The sequence below is a fragment of the Bubalus kerabau genome, chromosome 17, assembly GCF_029407905.1.
Source record: "Bubalus kerabau isolate K-KA32 ecotype Philippines breed swamp buffalo chromosome 17, PCC_UOA_SB_1v2, whole genome shotgun sequence".
NCBI classification, from domain to species: domain Eukaryota; kingdom Metazoa; phylum Chordata; class Mammalia; order Artiodactyla; family Bovidae; genus Bubalus; species Bubalus kerabau.
This window is the reverse complement of record NC_073640.1, coordinates 61,309,522-61,335,486: the sequence shown is the minus strand read 5'-3', so window position 1 is coordinate 61,335,486 and position 25,965 is coordinate 61,309,522. Positions and strand designations below refer to the sequence as shown.

Sequence of the window (25,965 nt, the reverse complement as noted above, 5' to 3'; positions counted from 1 at the left end):
GCAAAAGAGGACAAAATAGAAATGTGTGTCATTAACACAAAATAAAATAAGTTAGAAAGACATCTGATCTAACATGAGGGAGGATGTATCCATTCTCTCCCACAATATTTATTGAATGTCTAATATGTATCATGTGCTGTCATAGCATCTGAATACACACCAAAGAGAAACACATTTTCTGCATTCCCCTGGGCAAAAGAGGACAAAATGGAAGCAAAGAAATAAGACAACTTGACACTGAAAAGTGGTTCCCAGCACATGAAAAAGAACAATGGGAAACAGGTAATTACCTGTGAGGAAATAAAAGGTGAGCCAAGAAACTAGGAATAAAAATTGAGCAGCTTCATGTAAGTAACTTCATGTTTCATTCAAGTATGACAGCAGTGCAAAAGCCTTGACAAAACAAAGGTTTGGGCCAGGTCAAGAAACAGAAAGGTGCCAGTGGGCCCTGAATGGAACAGTTACATAGGGAAAAGGGAAACTTCAAGTTCAAAAGGTAGACAGAAGTCATACTATGTAGATCTGGTAGAAGAATCTGAATTTAATGCTAAGACTAGTGACAAGCCACTAGAAGCTCTGAGGAGGTGGGGAGTTCTGATTTATATTTCCAAAAGACTGCCAACTGCTGCATGGATAGTGATGGGAGAGGAAGAAGTGTGGGAGAGAAAGTTAATGAAGTAATCAGGCAAGAGACAACAGTGGCTTGGTCTGGAGCAACAACAGCGTCCATGTGGACAAGTCGAAGAACTCAAGGCACATCTAGGAGAAGGAAAACACAACATACAGTGTTGAATTCAATGAAAGTAAAAAGGAGGAATTAAGGATTTTCCTCAGGTATTTGGCCTAAATGACTAGAATTTCCAGCTTAAGTTGGTGAGGAACACCAGGGAGACAGATTTTTAATGTAGGAAAATCCGTGTGTATTTTGACACAAACATTCTGAGGTGGGTATCTTAGTACAGACATAAAGAACTCAACTGGAAAGAGGAATTTGGAGAAGATTTTGGTTAAAGGACAAATATGGGGTTATCTGTATGGGCATAACTCAGAGATACTCCAGGTTCAGTTCCAGACCTCCACAATAAAGCAAGTATTGCAATAAAGCTAGTGACATGAATTTGTTTCCCAGTGCATATAAAAGTTATGTTTACACAATAGTGTAGTCTGTTAAGTGTGCAATAGCATTATGTCTAAAACAGAGTACATGTCTTATTTAAAAATACTTTCTCATTAAAAATTGCTAACCATCATCTGAGCCTTCTGTGAGTTGTAGAAGTAACATCAAAGATCATAGATTACAAATCAGCATAACAAACATAATAATAATGAAAAAGTCTGAAATATTGAGAGAATTACCAAAATATGAGAAAGACACAAAGTGAGCAAATGCTGTTGGAAAAAATGATGCCAACAGATTTTCTTGACACAGAGCTGCCACAAACCTTCAATTCAATTTGGTTTCTTTGGCTGCACCACACAACTTGCAAGGGATCTTAGTTCCCTGACCAGGGATCTAGTCTGGTCCGTGCCCACTGCAGTGGAAGCATGGAGTCCTAACCACACGACTGCCGATGAATTCCCTCTTTGGGTAATATTTCTATACAAACACAGCTCATTTTATTGTGTTTTGCTTTATTGTACTTTGCAGATAGTGCGTTTGTTTTTTTTTAACAACTGAAGGTTTTGTGAGGACTTCCCTGATGGTCCAGTGGTTAAGACTCTGAGCTTCCACTGTAGGGGACACAAGTTTGATCCCTGATTTGGAAACTAAGATCCTGTGTGCCGTGCAGCACAGACAAAAAAGAGAGAGAGAAAAATAAATAAATATCCGGCAAATATATGAAGAAATCAGCAAAGTATGCATGAGGGTTATGGTTTGATTTCAGGTGAGACCTAAGATTGTGAATTTTTTTTTTTTTACTTGACTGAATCCATTTCAGTCTCTGTGGGAGGCATAATTCTTTCTGAAAATTACAATACTTATAGCTCTCCTCACAATTTTATTAAAAAATTTTTCAAACATACAAATTGAATGAATTACACAGTGAACAGCTATATACCCACCTCTTTGATTCAACAGTTAACATGTTGCTGCATTTGCTTTATCTCATATTTGCCCATCCAGAATGAATAAACAGACAGATGTACACTAAAAGACCAAGTTGGCATGAGAACACAGCATTCAGGGTGCGGCTGAATGTTAGGAAGGGAAATCAATATTACCTGAGGTTCACTAGTCAGGAGATGACGGTGAATTTGAAGTTCTCTCTTTGCAGAGAGGCATGGAAGCCTGAATTTTCAAAGCAAGGTAAGAGGAAGGAACAAGCAGTGGTACTACGGCAATCAATGAAGAAGGGAAAAACTTGAGAATCCATAGAAATTTTAAAAATCTAAGCAAAGCAAATCAAGACTCTAGATGAAATAAATCAGTATCAAATCCAGAGGTGAAAACATGAGTATTTTCCTCTAAATGATTAAGTAATGAATATTAACATAGGAGAGGAATCCTCAGAGGCTCTGTTGAGATACTGTCAAAGTTTAGAAACTAGAAGATGAGTCACCATAACACGATTTTAAAGGTGTGAGGCCTTCACGGATCTAGGAATTTACTTCTTTTCTACCTGGATGCTTCTCATTCACTTACCTGGATCATGGCTATTTCCCCTTTCTATCCATGGTTTTTCTCCTTGCTTCAACTTGAAGATTTCAATTGGTTTGGGACTTTGATACCCTATTCACAAAAAAATAACATACTATTTAGCAAAATCTTTGGGCATGAAATCTAAACACTGTTCAATGATCCCATTTATATTAGATTATGCAGCTACACCTTGGAAGTAGCTTTCCCCTTGGAGTAGCAAAAACTTGAGAATCCATAGAAAGGAAAAAAAAAATCTAAGCAAAACAAATCAAGATCCTAGATGAAATAAATCTGTCTGAGGCCTAAGGGGAGACTAAGAATCTATCATTTATAAAAATTCAAGTCATATGTATGGGTCAACAAACTCTGGTCAGTGACTGTAACTAAGACATTACACTTTCACACTTTAAGAGTGTTATTCATTCAGAATAAAGTGCTCTTACAAAACAGTTTTCAAGAAGTAAAGGAAAACTTCAAAAATATGATAGCAAACATGTTTTGTACCATTACATTTTAAAAATTAAAATTACTTAAAAATATTCATCTCACAAATGTCTCATCCTTTTGACATTTCTATTTTTATGTATCTTTTATAGTACGTATGGACTTCCCTGGTAGCTCAGACAGTAAAGAATCTGTCTGCAATGTAGGTGACCTGGGTTTGATCCCTGGGTTGGGTAGATCCCCTGGAGAAGGAAATGGCAACCCACTCCAGTATTCTTGCCTGGAGAATTCCATGGACAGAGAAGCCTCGTGGGCTAGTCCATGGAGTCACAGGGTCGGATATGACTGAGTGATTAACTCTTCCTTACTTATAATACATACAATAAATTTAGCGGAATACCTACATAATCGATTTTATATATATATATATATATATAGAGAGAGAGAGAGAAATACATATATATATATATTCTGGGCTTCCCTGGTGGCTCAGTGGTAAAAAATCCACTTGCCAATGTAGAAGACACGGGTTTGATCGCTGGTCCGGGAAGATTCCACATGCTGAGGAGCAACTAAGACCATGTGCCACAACTACGGAGCCTGTGTTCTTGAACCTAGGAACTGCAACTACTGAAGCCTCCATGCCCTAGAAACCTCCACACAAGAGAAGCCACTGCAATGAGAAGTCTGCGCACTGCAACTAGAGAGTAGTCCCCACTTCCTAGAGAAAAGCCCACACAGCAAAGAAGAGCAAGCACAGCCATAAACAAAAAAAACAAAACAAAACAAAACAAACAAAAAAAAAATATATATATATATATAGTGTGTGTGTGCTGAAAAAAAAAAACAATAAATAAATGTGTTTTTAAAAAAAAAGAATATGTTACAGAAACAGTAGGCAGCCCTCACAGCCTGCAGTATTTGCTATCTGGTCCTTTGTAGAAGAAGTCTGACAATCTCTCTTACACCATTCATACTTCAGATATCTGAAATCATTCCACAACTGAGAAAGGAAAGACTGCTGACTTGGCACACTGAGTGGCACAGAGGAATAGTCCTCACCCACAGACAGCAGGTTGCTATAGTGCTCCCGCATCACGTCCTAGTACAGGTCCTTCTGAGCAGGGTCTAGTAGACTCCACTCCTCCCAGGTGAACTCCACAGCCACAACTTCAAATAATAACAATCCCTGTAGTAACAAATTCTTCTTTAATCTGGGGTGATTCCTTGATGGTTTGGAAGAGATGTATAGAAATCTAATCATTTCTACTGTGTAGGCTGTATCCATATATGTGATTTATTATCCAGTGTGGAAGAATGGAAAATCTTATACAGACATCCTGTTACTCTAATTCAGCCACCCATTCGCTCAATCATTCAGAAGGCTTTCTGAAACATGGCCATTAAAACCCCTTAACCTTGACACATCTGCCAACTGTGTGCATATGTGCATACGCTGAACTATGTGCAGGTGATATCCAAATGAACACTCATGTTCTTACCCTCAAGAAGCCTTCACAGTCCACAAGTTAAACAGAAACAACAAGCACTAGAATTAAACATGAAAAACCTGATGATGCTGGAACTGTAAGACACTGAAATATAGACAATGTTTAATGCGTGCAAAGGCATAACAGTCTTAAAGATGAGAGGGCTAACTTGAAGAAACAAAGATCAATTTAAAGCAAGGAATCCAGAAACTGAAAATAGGAATTTCAATTTATAGACTGACTACCAATTAGACGAACCAGAGATCAAATTGCCAACATCTGCTGGATCAAGGGAAAAGCAAGAGAGTTCCAGAAAAACTTTCTGCTTTAGTGACTATGCCAAAGCCTTTGACTGTGTGGATCACAATAAACTGTGGAAAATTCTGAAAGAGATGGGAATACCAGACCACCTGACCTACCTCTTGAGAAACCTATATGCAGGTCAGGAAGCAACAGTTAGAATTGGACATGGAACAACAGACTGGTTCCAAATAGGAAAAGGAGTACGTCAAGGCCATATATGGTCACCCTGCTTATTTAACTTATATGCAGAGTACATCATGAGACATGCTGGGCTGGAAGAAGCACAAGCTGGTGCTGGGAGCCAGCATATTGCATATCGAGTGCATATTGCATATTGCATATTGAGTGCAGCACTTTCACGCATTATCTTTCAGGATCTGGAATAGCTCAACTGGAATTCTATCACTGCCGGGAGCCAGCGTGAGGAACTCCGCCCATGGCAAAGGTCATGAGGAAGGAGGCTCGGCATACGCAAAGGCGGGATCGAGCCTCAGGAGTCCCCTTGGAAATTCTCGAGCATCTACCCCCAAAACCAGAGTCTGCCTACTTTCTGCTTTGTGCTCTCACCTACACCTCTGACTTTATGGGTGGGGGGGGGGGGGGCTGTCCCCCACTACCTCTCTCTGAAAAAAGTTAACTTATAGCTCCAGTTAATAAAGTTCCTGGGTGTGACAGTGTTTCAACCTACAAACTTCTTTGGAAATCCTCTAGCCTGCCTGAATAGGTTTTTCTGGCCACATGTGATTGTTCAGAGCCTCCCAACTGTGAGAGGCAGGAGATGTTCTAAACTGTCTAAACACAGATTCCTTTGAGTAGCTAAAAGATTGATTAGAAATTGTATTGGTGAAGGGTTTTTCACTTGTTGGGCCAATGTTTGCTGCTAAGTCTCCATATCCCTTACCTACTGTGTCCTTGGCAGTGTATTGATTGATATAATTGGTGTATAGAAATGTAAGTAGTAGCCTCAGTGTTTGTAACCTTGGACCCTTGAGTTAATTCTTTTCTTGATTGAGTGCACCTCACCTTTGCCCTATAAGAATGCAGCTTTGTCCAATGCTTTTTTGGAGGCTGGTGCCTGACTTTAGAATAATCACCTTTAGAGAAAAATAAGTTTTCTGAAGAAAGGGTCTTAAAATGTTAACAGGCCTCTGGGCCAGAAGATGATGCAAATCGCCTAAACTTTTGCATATGATAAGTTTGCAGGAAGAGAGCCTGGCTTACTGCACGACTCTACCCCATTATCCTCTATGCACAACTTAAGGTATAAAAACTACTTTGAAAAATAAAGTGCGGGCCTTGTTCACTGAAACTTGGTCTCCCCATGTCGCTCTCTCTCTCACTCTGGCTGAGTCTCCATATGGAGCGCGGAACCCACCATGCTTACTAATTATGCCTGGGCTTCTAAGATCCGACCGAGGAGGCCTCAGTGTCCCCTCTCCTTCGGGAGAACGGAAGGACGCCTGCGGCCTATGTAAGTGGTGCAAACTTCTTGTCTTGAAGTTTTATTGGTCTCCCGCATAAACCAAGCTACTCAGCCTCTTTTCTCCACTGAATTTCCTCACTGAGCTATCCTCATTCTATTACTCTTTATATCTTTGATAAATATTTAAATAAATAGGTTGCCTATGCCGTCTCTCCTTCGAATACCCTGGATCAGCCGGGGCTGGCCCCCGGCAAGCTGGAATCAAGATTGCTGGGAGAAATATCAATAACCTCAGATATGCAGATGACACCACCCTTATGGCAGAAAGTGAAGAGGAACTCAAAAGCCTCTTGATGAAAGTGAAAGAGGAGAGTGAAAAAGTTGGCTTAAAGCTCAACATTCAGAAAACTAAGATCACGGCATCCAGTCCCATCACTTCATGGAAAATAAATGGGGAAACAGTGGAAACAGTGGCAGACTTTATTTTTTGGGGCTCCAAAATCACTGCAGATGGTGATTGCAGCCATGAAATTAAAAGACACCTACTCCTTGGAAGGAAAGTTATGACCAACCTAGACAGCATATTCAAAAGCAGAGACATTACTTTGCCAACAAAGGTCCGTCTAGTCAAGGCTATGATTTTTCCAGTGGTCATGTATGGATGTGAGAGTTGGACTGTGAAGAAAGCTGAGCGCTGAAGAATTGATGCTTTTGAACTGTGGTGATGGAGAAGACTCTTGAGAGTCCCTTGGACTGCAAGGAGATCCAACCAGTCCATTCTAAAGGAGGTCAGTCCTGGGTGTTCTTTGGAAGGACTGATGTTGAAGCTGAAACTCCAATACTTGGGCCACCTGATGCAAAGAGTTAACTCATTTGAAAAGACCCTGATGCTGGGAAAGACTGAAGACAGGAGAAGGGGACAACAGAGGATGAGATGGTTGGATGGCATCACCGACTCAATGGACATGAGTTTGGGTAAACTCCAGGAGTTGGTGATGGAGAGGGAGGCCTGGCGTGCTGCAATTCATGGGGTCGCAAAGAGTCGGACATGACTGAGCAACTGAACTGAACTGAACTGAATGGTTTTTCCTAGTCATATACAGATATGAGAGTTAGACTATAAAAAAGGCTGAGTCCTTAAGAATTGATACCTTCCAATTGTGGTGCTGCAGAAGACTCTTGAGAGTCCCTTGGATCTCCCAAGGAGATCAAACCAGTCAATCCTAAAAGAAGGCAACCTTGAATATTCACTGGAAGGACTGATGCTGAAGTTCCAATACTTTGGCCACCACACGCAAAGAGCTGACTCATTGGGAAAGATTGAGGGCAGGAGGAGAAGGGGACAACAGAGGATGAGATAGTTGGATAGCATCACTGACTCAATGGACATGAGTTTGAGCAAACTCTGGGAGACAGTGAAGGACAGGGAGGCCTGGGTACACAGCAGACCACGGGGTCGCAAAGAGTCAGACACAACTTAGTTACTGAATAACAACACAAATAACCCCTAGGGTCTTACAGTTTTTTAATTAATATTCTGATGTTAAAAATTCTGAGCAGATTCTCTGACGTGCATTCCCCCCTATTTCAAATTTACCTTGACATAGACATTATGGTTGATATTTTTCTTGAGATTCAGGCTCTTAAAAATGTGTCATTTTCCAATAAATCAATTTTTATAAGCCTCTACAAATACAACATGAAAGAAAGGAGGGAGTAAACATGTCAAACTCACCTGGTCCATGGTCATTTTCTTCTGTTCTTCAGAAATGACTGGATTATTCTGTTTTTCCAGATTGTCACTCAAATCCTGATCATAGACCTCACATCTCAAATTAACGTATTCCCAGAAGTGATCCTTTCCTGGTCCTGGAACTTCATTCTCCTTACTTCACTTGATTCTAAGGACTTTAAAACAAACTCACTTTACTTTTCCTGGAGTATAATTGCTTTACAATGCTGTGTAAATTTCTCTTGTACAGCAGTGAATGAGGGACACACATACATATATCCCCATCTCCTTAGAGCGCTTTTCCATTTAGGTCACCACAGAGCACTGAGTAGATTTCCCTGTGCTATATAATAGGTTCTCATTAGTTATCTAATCAATAGTGTATATCATAGTGATATCATAGTATTAATAGCATATACATGCCAAGCACAGTCCAAAAGCCAATTCACTTCAATTTGTACATTCCCCTGGAAATCCCATGGACAGAAAAGCCTGGTGGGCTACAGTCCAGCTACAGTCCCTGGGGTTGCAAAGAGTCAGACAGGACTGAGGGACTAAACCACCACAACTACTGGGCCATACCCCTTGCTGGTGTTGCTAAAGGTGCTGCGGCAGGCAGAGTCATGGCCCCCACACAGATATCCACATTCTAACCTCTGGAAGCTGTGAATATGTTACACCAGATGGCAAAGGGGAATGGAGCTTGTTAATGAAATTACAGTTGCTAATAAGATGACCTACTAATCCAAAGATTCCTGGATTATTCAGGTAGGCCCAATGTAACCAAATGGGCCCTTATGCGTGGAAGAAAGCAAAGGGACCAGAGAGAGATGTGATGTGATAAGAACTCAACATGCTGTTGCTGGCTTTGGAGATGGGGAGAAAGGGAACCAGGAGCCAAGGAGCATGGACAGACTCTAGAAGCTTGAAAAGACAAAGAAACAGCTTGTCCCCCAAAGCCTTCAGGAAAGAACACATTCCTGCTGAGACCTTGGTTTTAGCCCCATAAGATCCATGTTGAACTGCTAACCCATAGAACTCTAAGACAATAAATAGACTTGTGTTTACATGACTAAGTTTATGTTACTTTATCACAGATTGAAGGCAGGAGGAGAAGGGGCTGACAAAGGATGAGATGGTTGGATGGCATCACCAACTCAATGGACACAAGTCTATATAAACTCCAGGAGCCTGGCGTGCTGCAGTCCAGGGGATTGCAAAGAGTCGGACATGACTGAGCAACTGACCAACAAAATCACAGAACCAACACAAAATCTAATATAGGTGTCCTCTAACATAAAATCCTAATTCTTGAAAGTTTCCTTTTGTTTAGAAAACCACATCTAGACCTCAAGGCAGTGCAAATACCATGAATATTAACATGCTAAAAAAATCATAAGTATTTTCTTATTTAATCCTTGCCACCAATTCAGATGTATCAAATCACTATGCTATGCTATGCTATGCTATGCTATGCTAAGTCGCTTCAGTCGTGTCCGACTCTGTGCGACCCCATAGATGGCAGCCCACCAGACTCCATCGTCCCTGGGATCCTCCAGGCAAGAATACTGGAGTGGGTTGCCATTTCTTTCTCCAGTGCATGAAAGAGAAAAGTGAAAGTGAAGTCACTCAGTTGTGTCCGACTCTTAGCAACCCCATGGACTGCAGCCTACCAGGCTCCTCCTGGGATTTTCCAGGCAAGAGCACTGGAGTGGGGTGCCATTGCCTTCACTAGGTTTATGTTTAAATGAAACAAGTCAAGGCTTAGAACTTAAAGATAAAGTATCTTGCCCACAGTTGCATACTTTCTCAGAGGCAGTGCTGAATTTCAAACCTGGGCTGCTTCTCTCCACAGCTCATCACCCTAACCACTTTGTACTTTCTTTACCAGACAACCTCCAAAACTTTAGTTCTCTGTAGAGCTGGCTGAAAAAGTTTACTACCCATAACATCACACTAGAAAGTAGCATACAAGCTCAGTGCATATCCTAGATGTCTGAAACAGCTCTTTGAACACTCAATGCACACACACAGAGCAACCTTCTTCCACAAAGAGAGAACTAGAACAGGAGCAAGTCCCAACACTTACTCCAAAGCAGCAAATCAAAGACAAAGACTCACATTATAAGCTCGTTGATTCAGCGGGATCACCATGAGCTTTTGTTTCCACTCCTTCTGGCCACAAATTCTTCCAAGATAATTTCCCAATAGCTTTTCTAAACCCCCCAAACCATAGACCCACCTCAATTCTACCCAGCACAACTGTTCTTTGATCTCTTGTTGTTCAGTCACTAAGTCATGTCTGACTCTTTGTGACCCCATGGACTGTAGCACACCAGGCTTCCCTTACCTTCACTATCTCCCGAAGCTTGCTCAAACTCATGTCCATTGAGTCATTGACGCCATCCAAGCAATTCATCCTCTGTCTTTGACCTCTGGGTACATGCAATTCCACTCGGTCGCCAACCTTGAATCACTTTACTCTATGCACCAGGACCAGAGATCTGGACAAGAGAAAACACAGAGAACTATTTATAGGACTACCAAGGACCATGAAACTCAGGACTACTCATGGGGAGGAGAACATGAATACAACATCTCGGCCACATTCAAATTTCATAATCCCCTGTTCACGAGTCCTCCTCTCCCTCCTATAATGAACGGGTAGGATTTTCTGATGATTTCTTGGCACTGCACACATTCACTTTATCGCATCACTCCTGTTTCCCTAGAAGGGCCACCTGCTTTTCCAGAAATACACACATGTACAAAGAGAAAAATATGAAGCCTGAAAGAGCAAAGTAGGCCATAGAAAGACATTTTTATAAGTTTCACAAATTAATATCAAAAAACTTATTTCTTGACCACAACACAACAAACCCAGAAATGCAAACCATGGTGTATGTATATGTTTAATATTTTTGTGTTACCTTTGCTTGGAAAAGGCACCTCTTCCATATCTTTGGAATGATTTGTATAAGAGATATGGCTTCCCAGGTGGCTCAGTGGTAAAGAATCAGCCTGCCAATGCAGGAAATGCAAGAGAGAAATATTAATGACAAATTCAATACATCTATCAAAACAGAAACCAAAACCTGCATATCCAGGAAAAAAAATGAAAAACCTTCAAACTAAAAAGGCAATATAAATGAAAACTCTGAATTATTCAGTAGTAAATGACAACAAATCCTGTGGGTGGGTGAGAGAACCTGGATAAGCAGAGAATCGTTAACATGCTGCAGAAAAGCCTAAGTATGTAAGTCAAGCCTATCCAAATTAATGTACATGTACAGTTAATGTGACTCTAGTAACCTTGCAACTGGTTCACTCACCTGACATGACACTACTGCAGCCATTAAGAAAATTTAATCATTTTATACTATGGAAATGTTTATAATTAGAAATAAAGTGATAAAACCAACATCTGTTATATGTGCATATGTGTGTGCTGAGTTGCTCGGTCATGTCCAACTCTTGCAACCCCATGGACTGTAGCCCACCAGAGTCTTCTGTCCCTGGGACAGGACTTTCCAGGCAAGAATACTGGAGTGGGTTGCCATTTCCTCCTCCAAGGGATCTTCCCCTGCCAAGGATCAAACTCACATCTGTTGCATCTCCTATGCTGCCGGGCGGATTCTTTACCACTGAGCCACCTGGGAAGCCATATCTGTTATACAAATCATTCCAAAGGTATAGTAAAGGTGCCTTTTCCATCCAAAGGTAACACAAAAATATTAAACACATATATACACCATGGTTTGCACTGGAGATCAGCATTTAGGGTAAAAGAGATGTTTTTACTTGTATAGAATAAACCTGAAAGGGAATACACAAGAAAACTGTGGAGTAGACTTGGAGGCAAGAGAAATAAAACACATCTTTTATAACACATCACTAGATTATATCTAACTATTTTTGAGAGAAGATAATACAAGATTGTTGTGTCATAACAAAAGTTTTCAATTAGTGTCTTGAGGAAGGTATGAGCTTAAAGGAGTGAACTGGATTTGGATTAACTGAATGAATCTATCATCAAATCCATGACCAGAAGTCCATATCTGAACCTCAAGCCTACCTACTCTCCAAAGCTCCAGCCTTTTGCCTCTTCACATAGACTAGTCACCCCAACAAAATAAACCAGAACAAACAAAAAACCTGACTCCAAGTTAAATCTGGACCATAAATCCCCCTTCACTGGCACCCTTCCCCCACCCCAGGTTCCATGTCTGAGCCCCACAGTGACAAGTTCAGTTCAGTTCAGTTAGTCACTCAGTCGTGTCCGACTCTTTGCAACCCCATGCATTGCAGCACGCCAGGCCTCCCTGTCCATCACCAACTCCCGGAGTTCACTCAAACTCATGTCCATTGAGTCGGTGATGCCATACAGCTGTCTTATCCTCTGTTGTCCCCTTCTCCTCCTGCCCCCAATCCCTCCCAGCATCAGAGTCTTTTCCAATGACTCAACTCTTCACATCAGGTGGCCAAAGTATTGGAGTTTCAGCTTTAGCATCAGTCCTTCCAAAGAACACCCAGGACTGACCTCCTTTAGAATGGACTGGTTGGATCTCCTTGCAGTCCAAGGGACTCTCAAACGTCTTCTCTAACACCACAGTTCAAAAGCATCAATTCTTCGGTGCTCAGCTTTCTTCATAGTCCAACTCTCACATCCATACATGACCACAGGAAAAACCATAGCCTTGACTAGACGGACCTTTGTTGGCAAAGTAATGTCTCTGCTTTTGAATATGCTAAGTTAGTAATAACTTTCCTTCCAAGGAGTAGGTGTCTTTTAATTTCATGGCTGCAATCACCATCTGCAGTGATTTTGGAGCCCAAAAAAATAAAGTCTGCCACTGCTTCCCCATCTATTTCCCACCTAGACAAAACACCAAATTCATTGATATTCACCTACCACTCCAGTTCTTAATCACTGAGCCTCATAAGCAGAAATCGTTATCAAGTCAAACTTGGGTCGGCTCACCCGCTGAGCAGCAAAGCCAATTTACTGACACCACCTTGTTGTGAAGCAAAGCCCAGCATTTTCTGCAGGGCCCAGCCATGAGAACTGACAGCTCAGGCTTAGAAGACCTCAACTCCCTGATGGCTTTCAGGGAAGGGTTTTTTAAAGCAATTATTTGTAATGAGGGATGCAGGATTCATGACTTCCTACTGACTGGTTGGTGGTGAGGTAACAGTTTCAGGAAACTTCATCATCAACTTTCTAGTTCTAACCAGTCTGGGGTCTACAAGCTTGTGCTCAGCAAATAATCACATCTTCCACCCCGGCAGGTGTCTGAGTTTCTGCAGAACAACTTAAAGGTATGCAATCAGATCGTATGCATATCCCTTAAGGAGGAACTAAGATTCCGTGAACTACTGTTTCTTGCCTGCTTTTCCTTAGTTTCTGCATTCCCTCACTTCCCACTTTCCTAATTAGTCTGCTCTTTGGATATCCCTGAAAGTCCAGGAGATCAAAGCCTTTTCTACAAACAAGAAAGGGGGCTGACAGGGAGGGCCTTTTGTACCCAAGAGGGCCCTTCAGGATCCAGCTCACTTTCAATCCCCCTTTCCTTTGATAGTCCTCAATCCTGAGGGGAACAGGGTGGGACACGGAAAAGAAAAGTTTTAGTTGGAGAGGTCAATTATAAAGTCAGCAAGGGCTTTTAGGAAGGCTGGGTTTCAAAACACACAGACACAAACCCTCAGTCAGCGCCTCGATCGCTTCTCTCTTCAGAGATTTAATAGCACTGACTGCCAGAGGGCGTATGACTAAAGCCAAGCCTCCCCAGTGACTGAACCCAAAAAAACCGCCTGGCCTCGCAGGACCCTCACTCCGGATCGACGTCCCGAACACTACCCAACTGATACTGAGATTCTCAAGGCTCTGGGCAGCTACCAAAGGCTGAATTCTCTTCCAAAATGATTCCCGTTACCATCTTGTCGAGCGCAAGTCCCCGCTCTGGCTGTCGCTAGGGACGCTTCTGATGCGGCGCGACCTCAGAGCCTTTTGAGGTCTTGGAGTTCTGGCCTTCCGCCCAGCTCTATGACGTAACGGGACCACGCCCACCGCAGCGATGCGAGAGCAAAAGGTCACCGCAGAGGCTAGGGCTCAGAGCGGGAACTGAAATCACTTTGGGACACTTCCTTCCCTTTCCCTTCTCCTTGTGGGTCAAACGCACCATGCTGAACAAGTTTTCAGAGGCCGGACCCTATCCAAGACTAGCGGCGCGGGCTGGATTCTATTTTGCCTTCTGGGGCATACGGAGAGATGGCCCCGCCCGCCAACACCAGGGAGAAGCACTATGGAGTGCTTCTTGCAGGAAGTGCAGTTCCGTACGGCGGAAAGACACGAGGAGCTAGCCTTAGGCGCCGCCTTCGGAAGGTCAATGATGTTTGTAGGAGTGAAGACACGTTATAAACGCAGCTGTCAAAGACAGGGTGAAATCTGGAAAGGAGGTGGAGGGGGGGGGGGGGGGGGGGTTCGGTCTGAGACCTGTTGAAGGGGCGGAGCCGCCGATGCTGAAGAGCCCAGCACTGTAAACACATATACCGGGGGCTGGGAATGTGGCTGTTTCCAATTGCGAACCGAGAGCGGCGAGGCTTAAAAGGAATGTAAATATTTCCTTAGAAAACAAAGGGCAATTCCGAATAATTACATGGTGATATAAAGTATTACATTCTTAGGCATCGTTCCCAAATAAAACACTTAAATATTAGCCATTATTTTACACAGAGGGGTAGTAGAGGATATTATCTGTTCATCCTTTCTAGAGGGCAATTTAGAAATTACCTATACAATTTAAATTTTTCATTCTCATTGACGCAGAATTTCCAATGCTAGGAATTTTTGTTTGATAATTCTTTTTTTAAACTAGGAATAACCTGAGTGTACAATCAGCAGGTGAATAGTTGGGTAAATTAAACATAGATCTCTTCAACAGAACAGTCGACAGTAGCCTTTAAAAAGCCAGTTATAGGGACTTCCTTTGTGGTCCAGTGGTGATGACTATGTTTTCCAGTACAGCCCTGCGGGTTGATCCCTGGACCAGGAACTACAATCCTATATACCATGTGGTGTCCCCAAATTGAAAATAATATAAATAAATAAGCCAATTATGGAATTACCTGTATTTTTTAAGTGACTTATTGAAAGGATGAGATATTGACCTCCAGAACAGCATTCATAATATGATCCTATGGCAAACATTACTAAGCATTTCAAAAATTTGAAGGGATTAAGAAAAACTTAAAAGTTTGATTATATTTGGGGTATGGACTTGGAGATGGAATCTTCACTAAACTCAAAGATTAACATAGCATCACAACATACTGCCTGCTCCAGCCTGGAAGCTCCTCAAAGTGCACAACTCTAAAATATAAATCCTCTCCCTTCCAGACTGAATTTTCCCTTCTTTTGTTTCTCATCTAGCAGTCACTACTACACAGTAAATCAAGAATGGAGATGTGTTACCTGGACTGTAGGTTGATGTGACGGTCAGAGGATCAACCCAAAACATAACCTATGTGTCACCAGCACACTGGCCACTGATTCCTGTTAATACCACCTCAAAAATAACCCCAGAATCACTCCCTGTGCTCGCCCTCATTGCCTTACTCCATTTATATGCATTATTATTGAATTTGCCCACCACACCAGCCTCAGAAGTGACTGCCTCTCCAACCACCTCTTTTCCCATACTGCAACCATCTTTGTTATTATACCCTCCACAAAACCCTGAATTAGTTTACTGATAACAGACTAAAGCAAGATCTCAAGAGAATGCTTTTAAGGCTATATAGAGGCACACACTGAACAGATTCTCCATTATCATCTTCATTCCTCTGCCTCCCACTTAATTCTTCCACTACTCTGCTTACTTCCAAGACCTTTTGGTCTCATAGGCTACCAAGAATTTGTGAATACTTTCCCTCCACTGAAGTCTTTGGCACACAGGAAGCAATGAGAGAATATTAGTTACTATGGCTGTTCTCTCATGAGTCATCTTACATGTTACTTCAGATAGCAGTCAGGGACACCTTCCAGGCCAGTCTCAAAAACAATAATACAATTATTAAATACAAAATTGCAACTACATTGTGGTACTAACAATAGAAAGTACAAAAGGCATCCAATAGAGAAAAAGACAACACGTCAATACAAGGGATGACTGAAGATCATTATCTTTCTAGACCATCATGCTGACTTTACTGCCCTCCAAAAGGTACTATGAATTCCTCAGACAGAAACTCTAATATTTTTGTATCTCCAGTTCTCAGAACAAAAATTTCAATGGGTTTCAATAATGGACTATTAAATGCTAACAGGCTTCCCAGGTGGTGCTAGTGGTAAAGAACCCACCGGCCAACGTAGGAGACCTTCAATCCCTGGGTCAGGAAGACCCCCTGGGGGAGGAAATGGCAACCCACTCCAGTATTCTTGCCTGGAGAATCCCATGGACAGAGGAGTCTGGTAGGCTACAGTCCACAGGGCTGCAAAGAGTCAGCCACGACTGAAGGGACTTAGCACACATCCAGAAAAGCTTTTCCTTGGAGAGGGGAAATCTCCCTCATTACTGCTGCTGCTGCTACTAAGTGGCTTTAGTCATGTCCGACTCTGTGCGACCCCATAGACGGCAGCCCACGCTCCGCCGTCCCTGGGATTCTCCAGGCAAGAATACTGGAGTGGATTGCATTTCCTTCTCCAATGCATGAAAGTGAAAAGTGAAAGTGAAGTCGCTTGGTCTGACTCTCAGCGACGCCACAGACTGCAGCCCACCAGGCTCCTCCGTCCATGGGATTTCCCAGGCAAGAGTACTGGAGTGGGGTGCCATTGCCTTCTCCGTCCCTCGTTACTACCTTACTATAAATTACTATTACTAATATTAGTCATTTCTCCTTTATTTCTCCTCATAGAATTTATCACTTCCCAACATTTTATAATCCATTCACTCTCTCTGTCCTTCACTAGATTGTATGGTCCACTGTGAAAGCTGTTCCTTTGCCCATTTTGTTCACTGATGTTTCCTCACTGTGCAAAACAGTGATTTGCAGTGATGGTGTTTAAAATGTTTCCGGAGGAGTAAATGACCCAAACCCAGGATTGCTATTGCATTCTGAGTTGGCCATAACAGGGCAAATTTCCATTGTTTTTCCTATGAGTTGGACTCACTTTGTAATTGGGATCTTCTATTCTCATGGTACTCTTGCCTGGAAAATCCCACAGACGGAGGAGCCTGGTAGGCTGCAGTCCATGGGGTCGTTAAGAGTCGGACACGACTGAGCGACTTCACTTTGACTTTTCACTTTCATGCATTGGAGGAGGAAATGGCAACCCACTCCAGTGTTCTTGCCTGGAGAATCCCATGGACAGAGGAGCCTGGTGGGCTGCCATCTATGGGGTCGCATAGAGTCGGACACGACTGAAGCGACTTAGCAGCAGCAGCAGCAGCAGCATTCTCATGGTACTATAGGAAAGAACTCCAGATAAAGGAGAAAGCAAAGACCCCACTTCAATGACAGTGGGAAGGAAAGAAGAAGAAGTCACCTGTCTCAAATCAGAGGATCACAGAGGAGCTGAGACTTTTTTAAACTTAGTTTTTGGCTGCATCACGTGGCATATGGGATCTTAGTTCCTAGACCAGGGATCGAACCCATGCCCCCTACATTGGAAGCATGGAGTCTTAACCACTGGACACCCAGGGAAGTTCCAGGATATTTAAATGGCAGCTCTTCACAGGTGTCAGGCCTGTGGACAAATCTCAGGATATAGCTCCAAGTCCTTCCAAAAAGATCTTACCAACTCCCTATACACTCCACCACTCTTAAAGACTAAGGCTTCTATTTTGCATTTTGTTCTATTTATTCAAGCAATCATTTTCCTTTCCTGCTTTGTCCCCTTATAATCAGTTAAGTCTCTCTGACACTTCAGACAGTCTGCTCCTTAGAACCATCTTTCCCTCCAGTGATAGAATGTATTTTGATTAGCCCATGAGTTTATTCATTCACATTCCAAATCTATATATGATAAGGGTTTTGAGTGTTTTCCCCCCTCTCTGCTGGGAAACAGAAAATCATGAACATCAGCACTCTACTCTCCGGTAGGAGGAAATGATGGTGGAGCAGCCCACCCCGGTCTGACCATTTTGCTGTCTGTTCTGTCCAGTTAGATCTAGTGCCAGGAGTCACATGACTGTTGAGCACTTGAAATGCTGCCACTGCAACTGAGAAACTGGTTTTTTTCATCTTACTGGTTTTCCGTTTTTTTAAACATTGAAATTTAAGGAAATTCACTAAAATTAAGGAATTTATTATCTCCTTGGTAGAGATAACAAATAAGCATTTCAAAAATAATTTATATGAAACAACGGTCCTCCTGTATAGCACAGGGCTCTATATTATCCTGGGATTAAACCATAATGGATAAGAATATGAAAAAGAATGTATATATTTGTATACTTCAATCACTTTTCCATACAGCAAAAATGAACACAACATTGTACGTCAAGAAAATAAATTTTTAAAAAATCTACTTGTGTTCTATGGTGCTTAAATACCATTAAGTCCTTCCCCAATTCCCCAAATGAGGTGCTCCTTCAACAGTAAATTTTCTTTTTCCCTTGAGCCAATTACTCCACGTCTGTTACATTTATTAGAAACACTTACAACCTCTCGCTAAATTAGCTTGAGTGTAGAGATACACTGAGATAGACACTTGAAGATACTCCTACCACCTCAATGGTATCTCCAGGAGACCATGGGTTTTCTTTGTTTTGATCACCACAATCTCCTCAGCTTCTAGGATTGAACCAGGTACCAAGGAAGTATTTGCCAAATACTCTGTAAATGAACAGACTGACTCAACCTAAGGCTGTTGCTTGCCAAGTCTCCCTTGGCAATATCAACTTAACCAGGTTTAAAGGACGACATCCCAGTTTTGAATTCACACTTCACCTTGGCTGGGGGTAACTGAATTGATACCAACACACCCCATATGCCACCAACTCAGTATTAGCCCTTTTGTGCTTTTTCCACATACACATTATATGCTTAAAAATTCACCTCATTTCCTCCACTTAGTTGAATTCAGGCTTCCTTCATTTGCTTTCCTTAATGGTTCAGCAGATAAAGAATCCACCTTCAATGTAGAAAACACAGGAGACATGGGTTCGATTCCTGCGTCAGTAAGATCCCCTGGAGAAGGAAATGGCAACCCACTCCAGTATTCTTGCCTGGGAAATCCCATGGACAGAGGAACCTGGGGGGCTACAGCCTATGGGGTCACAAAGAGTCAGACATGGCTAACAACGCACACCTTACCTTACCTTCCTTCATTTATTCAACACAGTAGAACAACTGAAGTGTATCTGTTAGGTTAACATGAGATTATTCCTCTGTACCAATGCATATATTTAACTGGATGAGGACATTATGCCCTTCCAGTCTCCACATTCATACGATTTCTTATGGTGTATACTTTCAGCCACCGTCTGAGCTAGAAATTTTTGCTCAACCCTTTTCCTCAATGTGTTTGTTTTTTCCTACTAGTTTCCAGTGACATAAAATAAAATGCAATTGACCACTGAAGGCACGACCACATTCACTGAGTTCATAAGGGTCCTCTCCTGGGCCAGGCCCCTGTTGTCTCCAGTGGGTGACCATCGGGTCACAGGCTGTCCCACTAAGACCATGCTCCTGTTAGCCAGGAGCCCACTGATGCCAACTGGCAGCTGAGGGGCCAGAGGAGGCAGGTGCATTGTCACTGTGTTCAGGTTTTTCTCCTGGAGAACGATACTGCTCTGGGGGGACTTCACTGAGGGAGGGAGTTTCTTGACTGAGTGAGTTTTCAGGTGTTTATTGAGGACCGACTTCCCTCTGAATGACTTCCCACACTTGCTGCATCTGTAGGGTTTCTCCCCCGTGTGGATCCTCTGGTGTATCACGAGCTGTGGCTTCTCGATAAAGCCCTTCCCGCAGTGGCTGCATTCAAAGGGCTTCTCTCCTGTGTGAGTCCTCTGGTGCTTGATGAGACCCATTTTCTGGGAAAGCGTCTTCCCACACTCGCCACACACAAAGGGACTCGTGCCAGTGTGAATCCGCTGGTGTGCCATGAGACACGTCTTCTGGGTGAAGCCTTTCCCACACTCGGTGCACGTGTAAGGTTTCTCGCCTGTGTGGATCCGCAGATGGACCACGAGGTTTCCCTTCTGGATGAAGCCCTTGCCACACTCACTGCAAATAAATGGTTTCTCTCCCGTGTGGGTTTTCTGGTGCACATTGAGCCCTGATTTCTTGAGGAAGGCTTTGCCACATTCGGCGCACTCATAAGGTTTGTCCCCCATGTGCATCCTCTGGTGCTCAGTGAGCTGGAACTTTCTGAAGAAGGCTTTCCCACAGAGATTACATCGATGGGGCTTCTCTCCTGTGTGAAGATTCTGATGATCAGCGAGCCAAGACTTCTTGACAAATGCTTTCCCACATTCACTGCACACATGAGACTTCTTCATTTGTTTAGTGTGCTGATGCTCCATGAGTTGGGACTTAGTGCTGAGGAGTTCAGGATGAAATGGTTCCCTGTCAGCATGGGGGCAGGATTTCCCATCTGCAGGAGGTTCAGCGGGTCTCTTTATTTCACAGTTTGGACTCTCGGAAAGTAAACTTGAATTTGATGTCACGCTTCTTCCATGTAAGTCAAACACATCATGATTGTGCCTGAACAGAGTTCTGCTCTGATGACCAGAATTGTCCAGTGGGTTCTGTTCAAGCCATTGTTCTAGTCTTTTCTCCACTCTCTTCTTTTGTAAGTGTTCCAGCAGATGGCCATCAACTTTCCAGACTTCTAGGAAAGAAAAGAAGAATGAATTCCTCTATCTTTTAGATCTGGAATAAAAGTTTTGTGTTTTTTGTTTTTTTTTCCCTTGTAGCATGTGAGATCTTGGGGCTTCCCTGATGGCTCAGTGGTAGAGAACCTGCCTGCAATGCAAGAGACGCCAGTGTGATCCCTGGGTTGGGAATATCTGGAAAAGCAAATGGCAGCTAACTGCAGTATTCTTGCCAGGAGAATCCCATGGACAGAGGGGCCTGGCAGGCTGCAGTCCATGGGGTTGCCAAGAGTCAGTCAGGACTGAGCATCTGATACGCACGTGGGATCTTAGTTCCCCAACCAGAGATCAAACCTGCACCTCTGCAGTGGAAGTGCACAGTCCCAACCCATGGACCACCGGGGGAGTCCCAGAATAGAGGTATTTTTTTTACAATACTTCGATGTGAGATGTCTTTTTAGTGAGGAGCCTACAGTATGAGTGTAAATAAAACTCTGTGTTTAATTCTTCATATGCTGGGGGGGTGGGGGGAAGAGTCATAATGAATAAAAACAGATTTGATTACTTTCTAAATACTGTAAAATACAAGCAATCTCCTGTGAGCAGGAGACTGCAGGCTGCAGGGCCACCTCATCTACATTGTGACGGATGGACTCATTCAGTCCACAGATCTTGACTGATGTCCACAGTGGACCAGGAATGGTGCTAGTGTTGGGGAGTCACAAACGTACTCCTCAGGTGCACAGAGCCTATGCTATAGTGGGGTCAAACCACTTCACAGGGCAGAGACAGAACACGAAGAAAACAGCTGTAAGCTGTGAAAACTGGTGGGAAGGAGCAATGAAGAGGGAGAGGGGTGGAGGAAATCCAGGCTCAATTTGGAGGAAGATAGGCCTCCCTGTGGATCCAGCACTGGGGTTGCTGGGAGGGGGAATGAAGAAAATGATACAGCGACTTCCCTGGTGGTTTAGCAGTTAAGACACTGCGCCTCCAGTACAGGGGGCTCGGGTTCAATCCACAGTGTGTTAGTTGCTCAGTCGTGTCCATGACTCTTTGCGACCCCATGGACTGTAGCCCACCAGGTTTCTCTGTCCATAGAATTCTCCAGGCAAGAATACAGGAGTAGGTAGCCATTTCCTTCTCCAGGGGGTCATTCCAGCATCACAAACAGATTCCTTACCATCTGAGTAAGATCCCATATGTCATATGGCCAAAAAAAATTTTTTAAGGAAAAAAAAAACAGAAAATGACACAGCAGAGAACTGCAACCACATCTAAGTTACATCCTACATCCAAGAAAGCTGCTCCCTTTCCTAAAAGAGGAGCCCCAGATCGCACTGGTCCATGACACAATTTAATTCCATCACAGCCCTTTTCACCCCCTGGTCATATTATTTATTTTAGATTTTGATTAAACTTATGTCTCATCCTCTTAGAATGAAAGCTCTCAGGCTATTAGTTTTCTCAGCTGCAATAACATCCCAGTTTACAATAGATTATCAAAAACATTCATACAGGAAGGAATCAAGGAAGCAGTCCCACATATGAAACAGACTGGGAGGTTTAGGAATAAGACAGAAATCTCTGGGAATAAGATGATCTGTCATGACGATCACAGAAAGGAGAATTTTTATGTCATAACAGGGAACATGGTTACCTGGGACTTAAGGTTATCAGGATATGAGGGGAAAGAAATGAAAGCCTTCAGGAATACAATGTTAAGGTCTACAACAAATGAGAAGAAAGTTCAAAACTAGTACATACACAAAGGAATTAATTGGAAGTAGGCAAAAGTTAGGGCTTCCCAGGTAGCTTTAGCAGTAAAGAATCCACCTGCCAATTCAGAAGATATAAGTGACGCAGGTTCAATCCTTGGGTTGGGAAGAACCCTGGAGAAGTGAATGGCTAACTCCATCCAGTATCTTGCCTGGGGGAGCATAACATCAGGAGACAGATGGACAGAGCCTCCAATCCCCTCGCAGCTGTGGCTCTTCTCTGACTGTCATTTCCACGGCCTGTCACCCTGCTGGTCTCTCACTCACCTGAATGGGTTCGACAATGGATTTCATCATCCATCATCCATGGTTCTCCTTGATCCAACTTGGAGACTACCTCTGGCGTGCTTGCTTGAAAACCTGTTCATGGGAAATGACAGACTATTTAGGCCCAGTGAGTTTGCCTTGGGGTCTGTGAACACGGCAGAATGCTACATGTGAGGCCAAAACAATTTCACATCCTACAGAGTCAAGGCTTTTCTTGCAGAAGAGAGAATACACCCACTTCTCTTGGGCCAGAGAGGACACTGAGCATCACAGACCACTCCAGAGTTTTCAGAAGCTGAGAAAGGCAAGGCCACTGACTGGGGACCTGGTCAGTGACCCAGGGGAGCTGTCCTCACCCACAAACACCAGGTTGCTATAGTTCTCCAGCATCACATCCCTGTACAGGGCCTTCTGAACAGGGGCCAGGAGCTGCCACTCCTCCCACGTGAAGTCCACGGCCACGTCGTCAAATGTGAGGGTTTCCTGTAATAAGAGAGGTGTGTAATGATGATGTCATCTTGATGATATGGAAGAAATGTTAAAGGTATTCTGCTCATTTCCACTTTACAGGCTGCACTGAGATATCCAGTAGGGCTTTTATTTTAATGTATCATTAAAGAAGCAAATGCTGAATACAATATTCTCTAATATATGTGTATGTATATACACACATATATATATGACATGAAAAGATAAACAAATTTATACTTTATGGAATAATGAAAGTGATTTTTTACAGGTCTCTAAAAATCCATTAGGGAACAAAGAAAAGAATAAAACAAATCAAAAGTCACCTGGGCCTGGATCATTTTCTTCTGTTCTCTGAAAACACCTGGTACCATTGATGTGTCTCGTGGATCTGCTCTCAATTTCTGTTCTGAAACTTGTCTTCAACCAAGCATATGCCAAGAAAATGCTGCTACCAAATCTGTAACTTCTTCCTCCTTCAACTGATTATTTTGCTCCTGGGGACTCAGGACCTTGGGTGGAGGAGAAAATTCAAGCTGAGGGTACATTTTCTCTGGGCTCGGATGCTATCGCTGCTCCTGGGTGCTCACCTTAGCCCAAGACCCACAGCACTGCTGAGTGTCCCTTCGTTTGCTGGCCCAGAAGAGTTTATACCTCTGGCCAAGAAGTCTAAGCTTCTCACTGTGCTGGTGATATATTCTTTTATTCTGTGAACTTGAAGTGGTGTGACAGTCAAAGGAGATGAGGGAATCGAGATCCATCCCAGCAGCAGGCCTCAGGGGCATGAGAACACAAGTGGCTCTGTATACAAAAGGGACCACATGGCAGGAGAGGCGCTGCTTCCTTTAAATCATGTGCACTCAGGGACCTCGTCAAATGTTCTTATATGCCCCGTGAGCACATGCACTCATTTTGAAAACCAATGCACTGGTCAAACCAGAAACGCTTTCTTATAAGCAATAATGGTAATATCTTAGGTGGTTTCAAATACATAAAAATTAAAATACAAAATAATCATACATAATTAAATTTGAAGTGCTCTAAAACTACTATATTGTCCAGAAGAAAGCACAAAAGTACAAATTAACAAGAATTTGACAAACAAAAATTATATGTGGTACATACTCTTCAGTGTCATAATGCACACTAACAATTCTCTTAAAGCACATAGACTGTGGCGCTATCAGAAGAGGGAAATGTAATAACAGAAACTCATATACAACAAGGTGTGATTCTGACACCAATTTGATAACATAGTTCTTTTCTAACACATCAGGAAGCAATTCTATAACACCGGCTGGATGTCCTACACTTCAGCTCAATTCTGCCGCTATGAACCTGAAGATAATGTCAATTGCACGAGTTACAGACTCAGTCCTATAAAACTGGCCTCTACCCTCTGCTTCATGGGCAAACACAAGTCCAGGTTGTCACCTGTGCTTCTGAGCAACTGGCCACCAATCCCAGGTTCCAATAACCCCCTCCTTGGGCTGATTAATTTGTTAGAGCAGGGAATTCTCTGGTGGTCCAGTGGTTTGGACTCCATGCTTCTACTGCAGGGGGCATGGGTTTGATCCCTGGTCGGGGGACTATGATCCCACATGCTGTGTGGCACAGCCAAACACAAAACAAACATAAACAAAACCAAGACCAAAAACAAAACAAACAAAAATATGCTAGAACACCTCATAAAACTCAGATAAATATTTTAGGTTCTATATTTATTTATAAAAACATAAATAACTTTATAACTCAGGAACAGGTAGATGGAAGAGGTTCCCAAGACAGGGTATGTGTGGAAGGGCGAAGCATGCGCCCTACAGGAGGATCACTCTCCCTGCATTTCCACATGTTCAAGCCAGAAGCAACTTCACTCTGAAGAACACATCTAAGAAATAACATCCCTCCAAAAATCTGGGTTGAACAAGAGAACACTGTCATGAATTTCCATAGTAACATTATTCATAATAAACCAAAATGTAAACAACACACATTTCATGAATAGTCGGAAAATCATATATTCAAACAACAGAATAATATTGGAAAAGTACAGTCTTTGCTCAGCTTCAAGCTAAAAATGCCTTTTACATTTCTCAAGGACTATAAAACAAAAATAAAGAAGTATATGTGAGAGAATGGTGGCATGAAAACCCCAAAATATTTACTATGTGGATATTTAATATTTGCCTGACCCTGTTACACAGGGGGGGAAAAAAGTACACCTATGTGCAAAAACGTGAATGATTCTCACAAATTTTGACCCTGACATTAAAAAAAAAAAAAAAAAAGCATGATGTGGAGAAAACTCTAATTTGAAAAGATACAGACATCCCAATGTTCACAGCAGAACTAAAATATAATAGCCAAGACACAGATGCAACCCAAGTGTCCTTCAAGAGATGAACGGATAAAGAAGATGTGCTGTATAAATATATACAGTTGAAAATAGAAAAAACTAAATAAACTATAATGAGGAATAAATAATTATAACACCATAAAGAAAAACGCGAAAGAAAAAGTTAACATTAGAAAATTGGGCCGATATTTTTCAGCAATATCATTATCAACATGAAGTGATACTTATTTGAAAGAAAAAATGCTCCC

General features: G+C 42.5%; 2 protein-coding genes across 5 annotated transcripts in view; both read right to left on the bottom strand.

Moving 5' to 3' along the window:
• Positions 1 to 25,965, bottom strand: part of ZNF350 (zinc finger protein 350) — a 39,736-nt gene that overhangs the window by 454 nt on the left and 13,317 nt on the right. For 3 of the 4 annotated variants that reach the window (XM_055552941.1, XM_055552943.1, XM_055552944.1), the window contains 3 exons: positions 10,384 to 10,537; positions 8,037 to 8,209; positions 2,645 to 2,731 (listed from right to left, as the gene is read on the bottom strand). The gene's annotated coding sequence lies outside the window, so the exon portion shown is untranslated. The remainder of the gene's footprint in view (positions 1 to 2,644; positions 2,732 to 8,036; positions 8,210 to 10,383; positions 10,538 to 25,965) is intronic. The other variant, XM_055552942.1, reaches the window with a different exon arrangement.
• LOC129631710 (zinc finger protein 160-like) overlaps positions 1 to 25,965 on the bottom strand; it is a 466,782-nt gene that overhangs the window by 438,987 nt on the left and 1,830 nt on the right. Inside the window, exons 2-5 of the mRNA XM_055552892.1 lie at positions 23,688 to 23,873; positions 23,250 to 23,376; positions 22,894 to 22,986; positions 19,865 to 20,868 (exon numbers count right to left, since the gene is read on the bottom strand). Coding sequence (XP_055408867.1) covers positions 19,865 to 20,868; positions 22,894 to 22,986; positions 23,250 to 23,376; positions 23,688 to 23,735 — 1,272 coding nt within the window. The 5' untranslated portion in view covers positions 23,736 to 23,873. The remainder of the gene's footprint in view (positions 1 to 19,864; positions 20,869 to 22,893; positions 22,987 to 23,249; positions 23,377 to 23,687; positions 23,874 to 25,965) is intronic.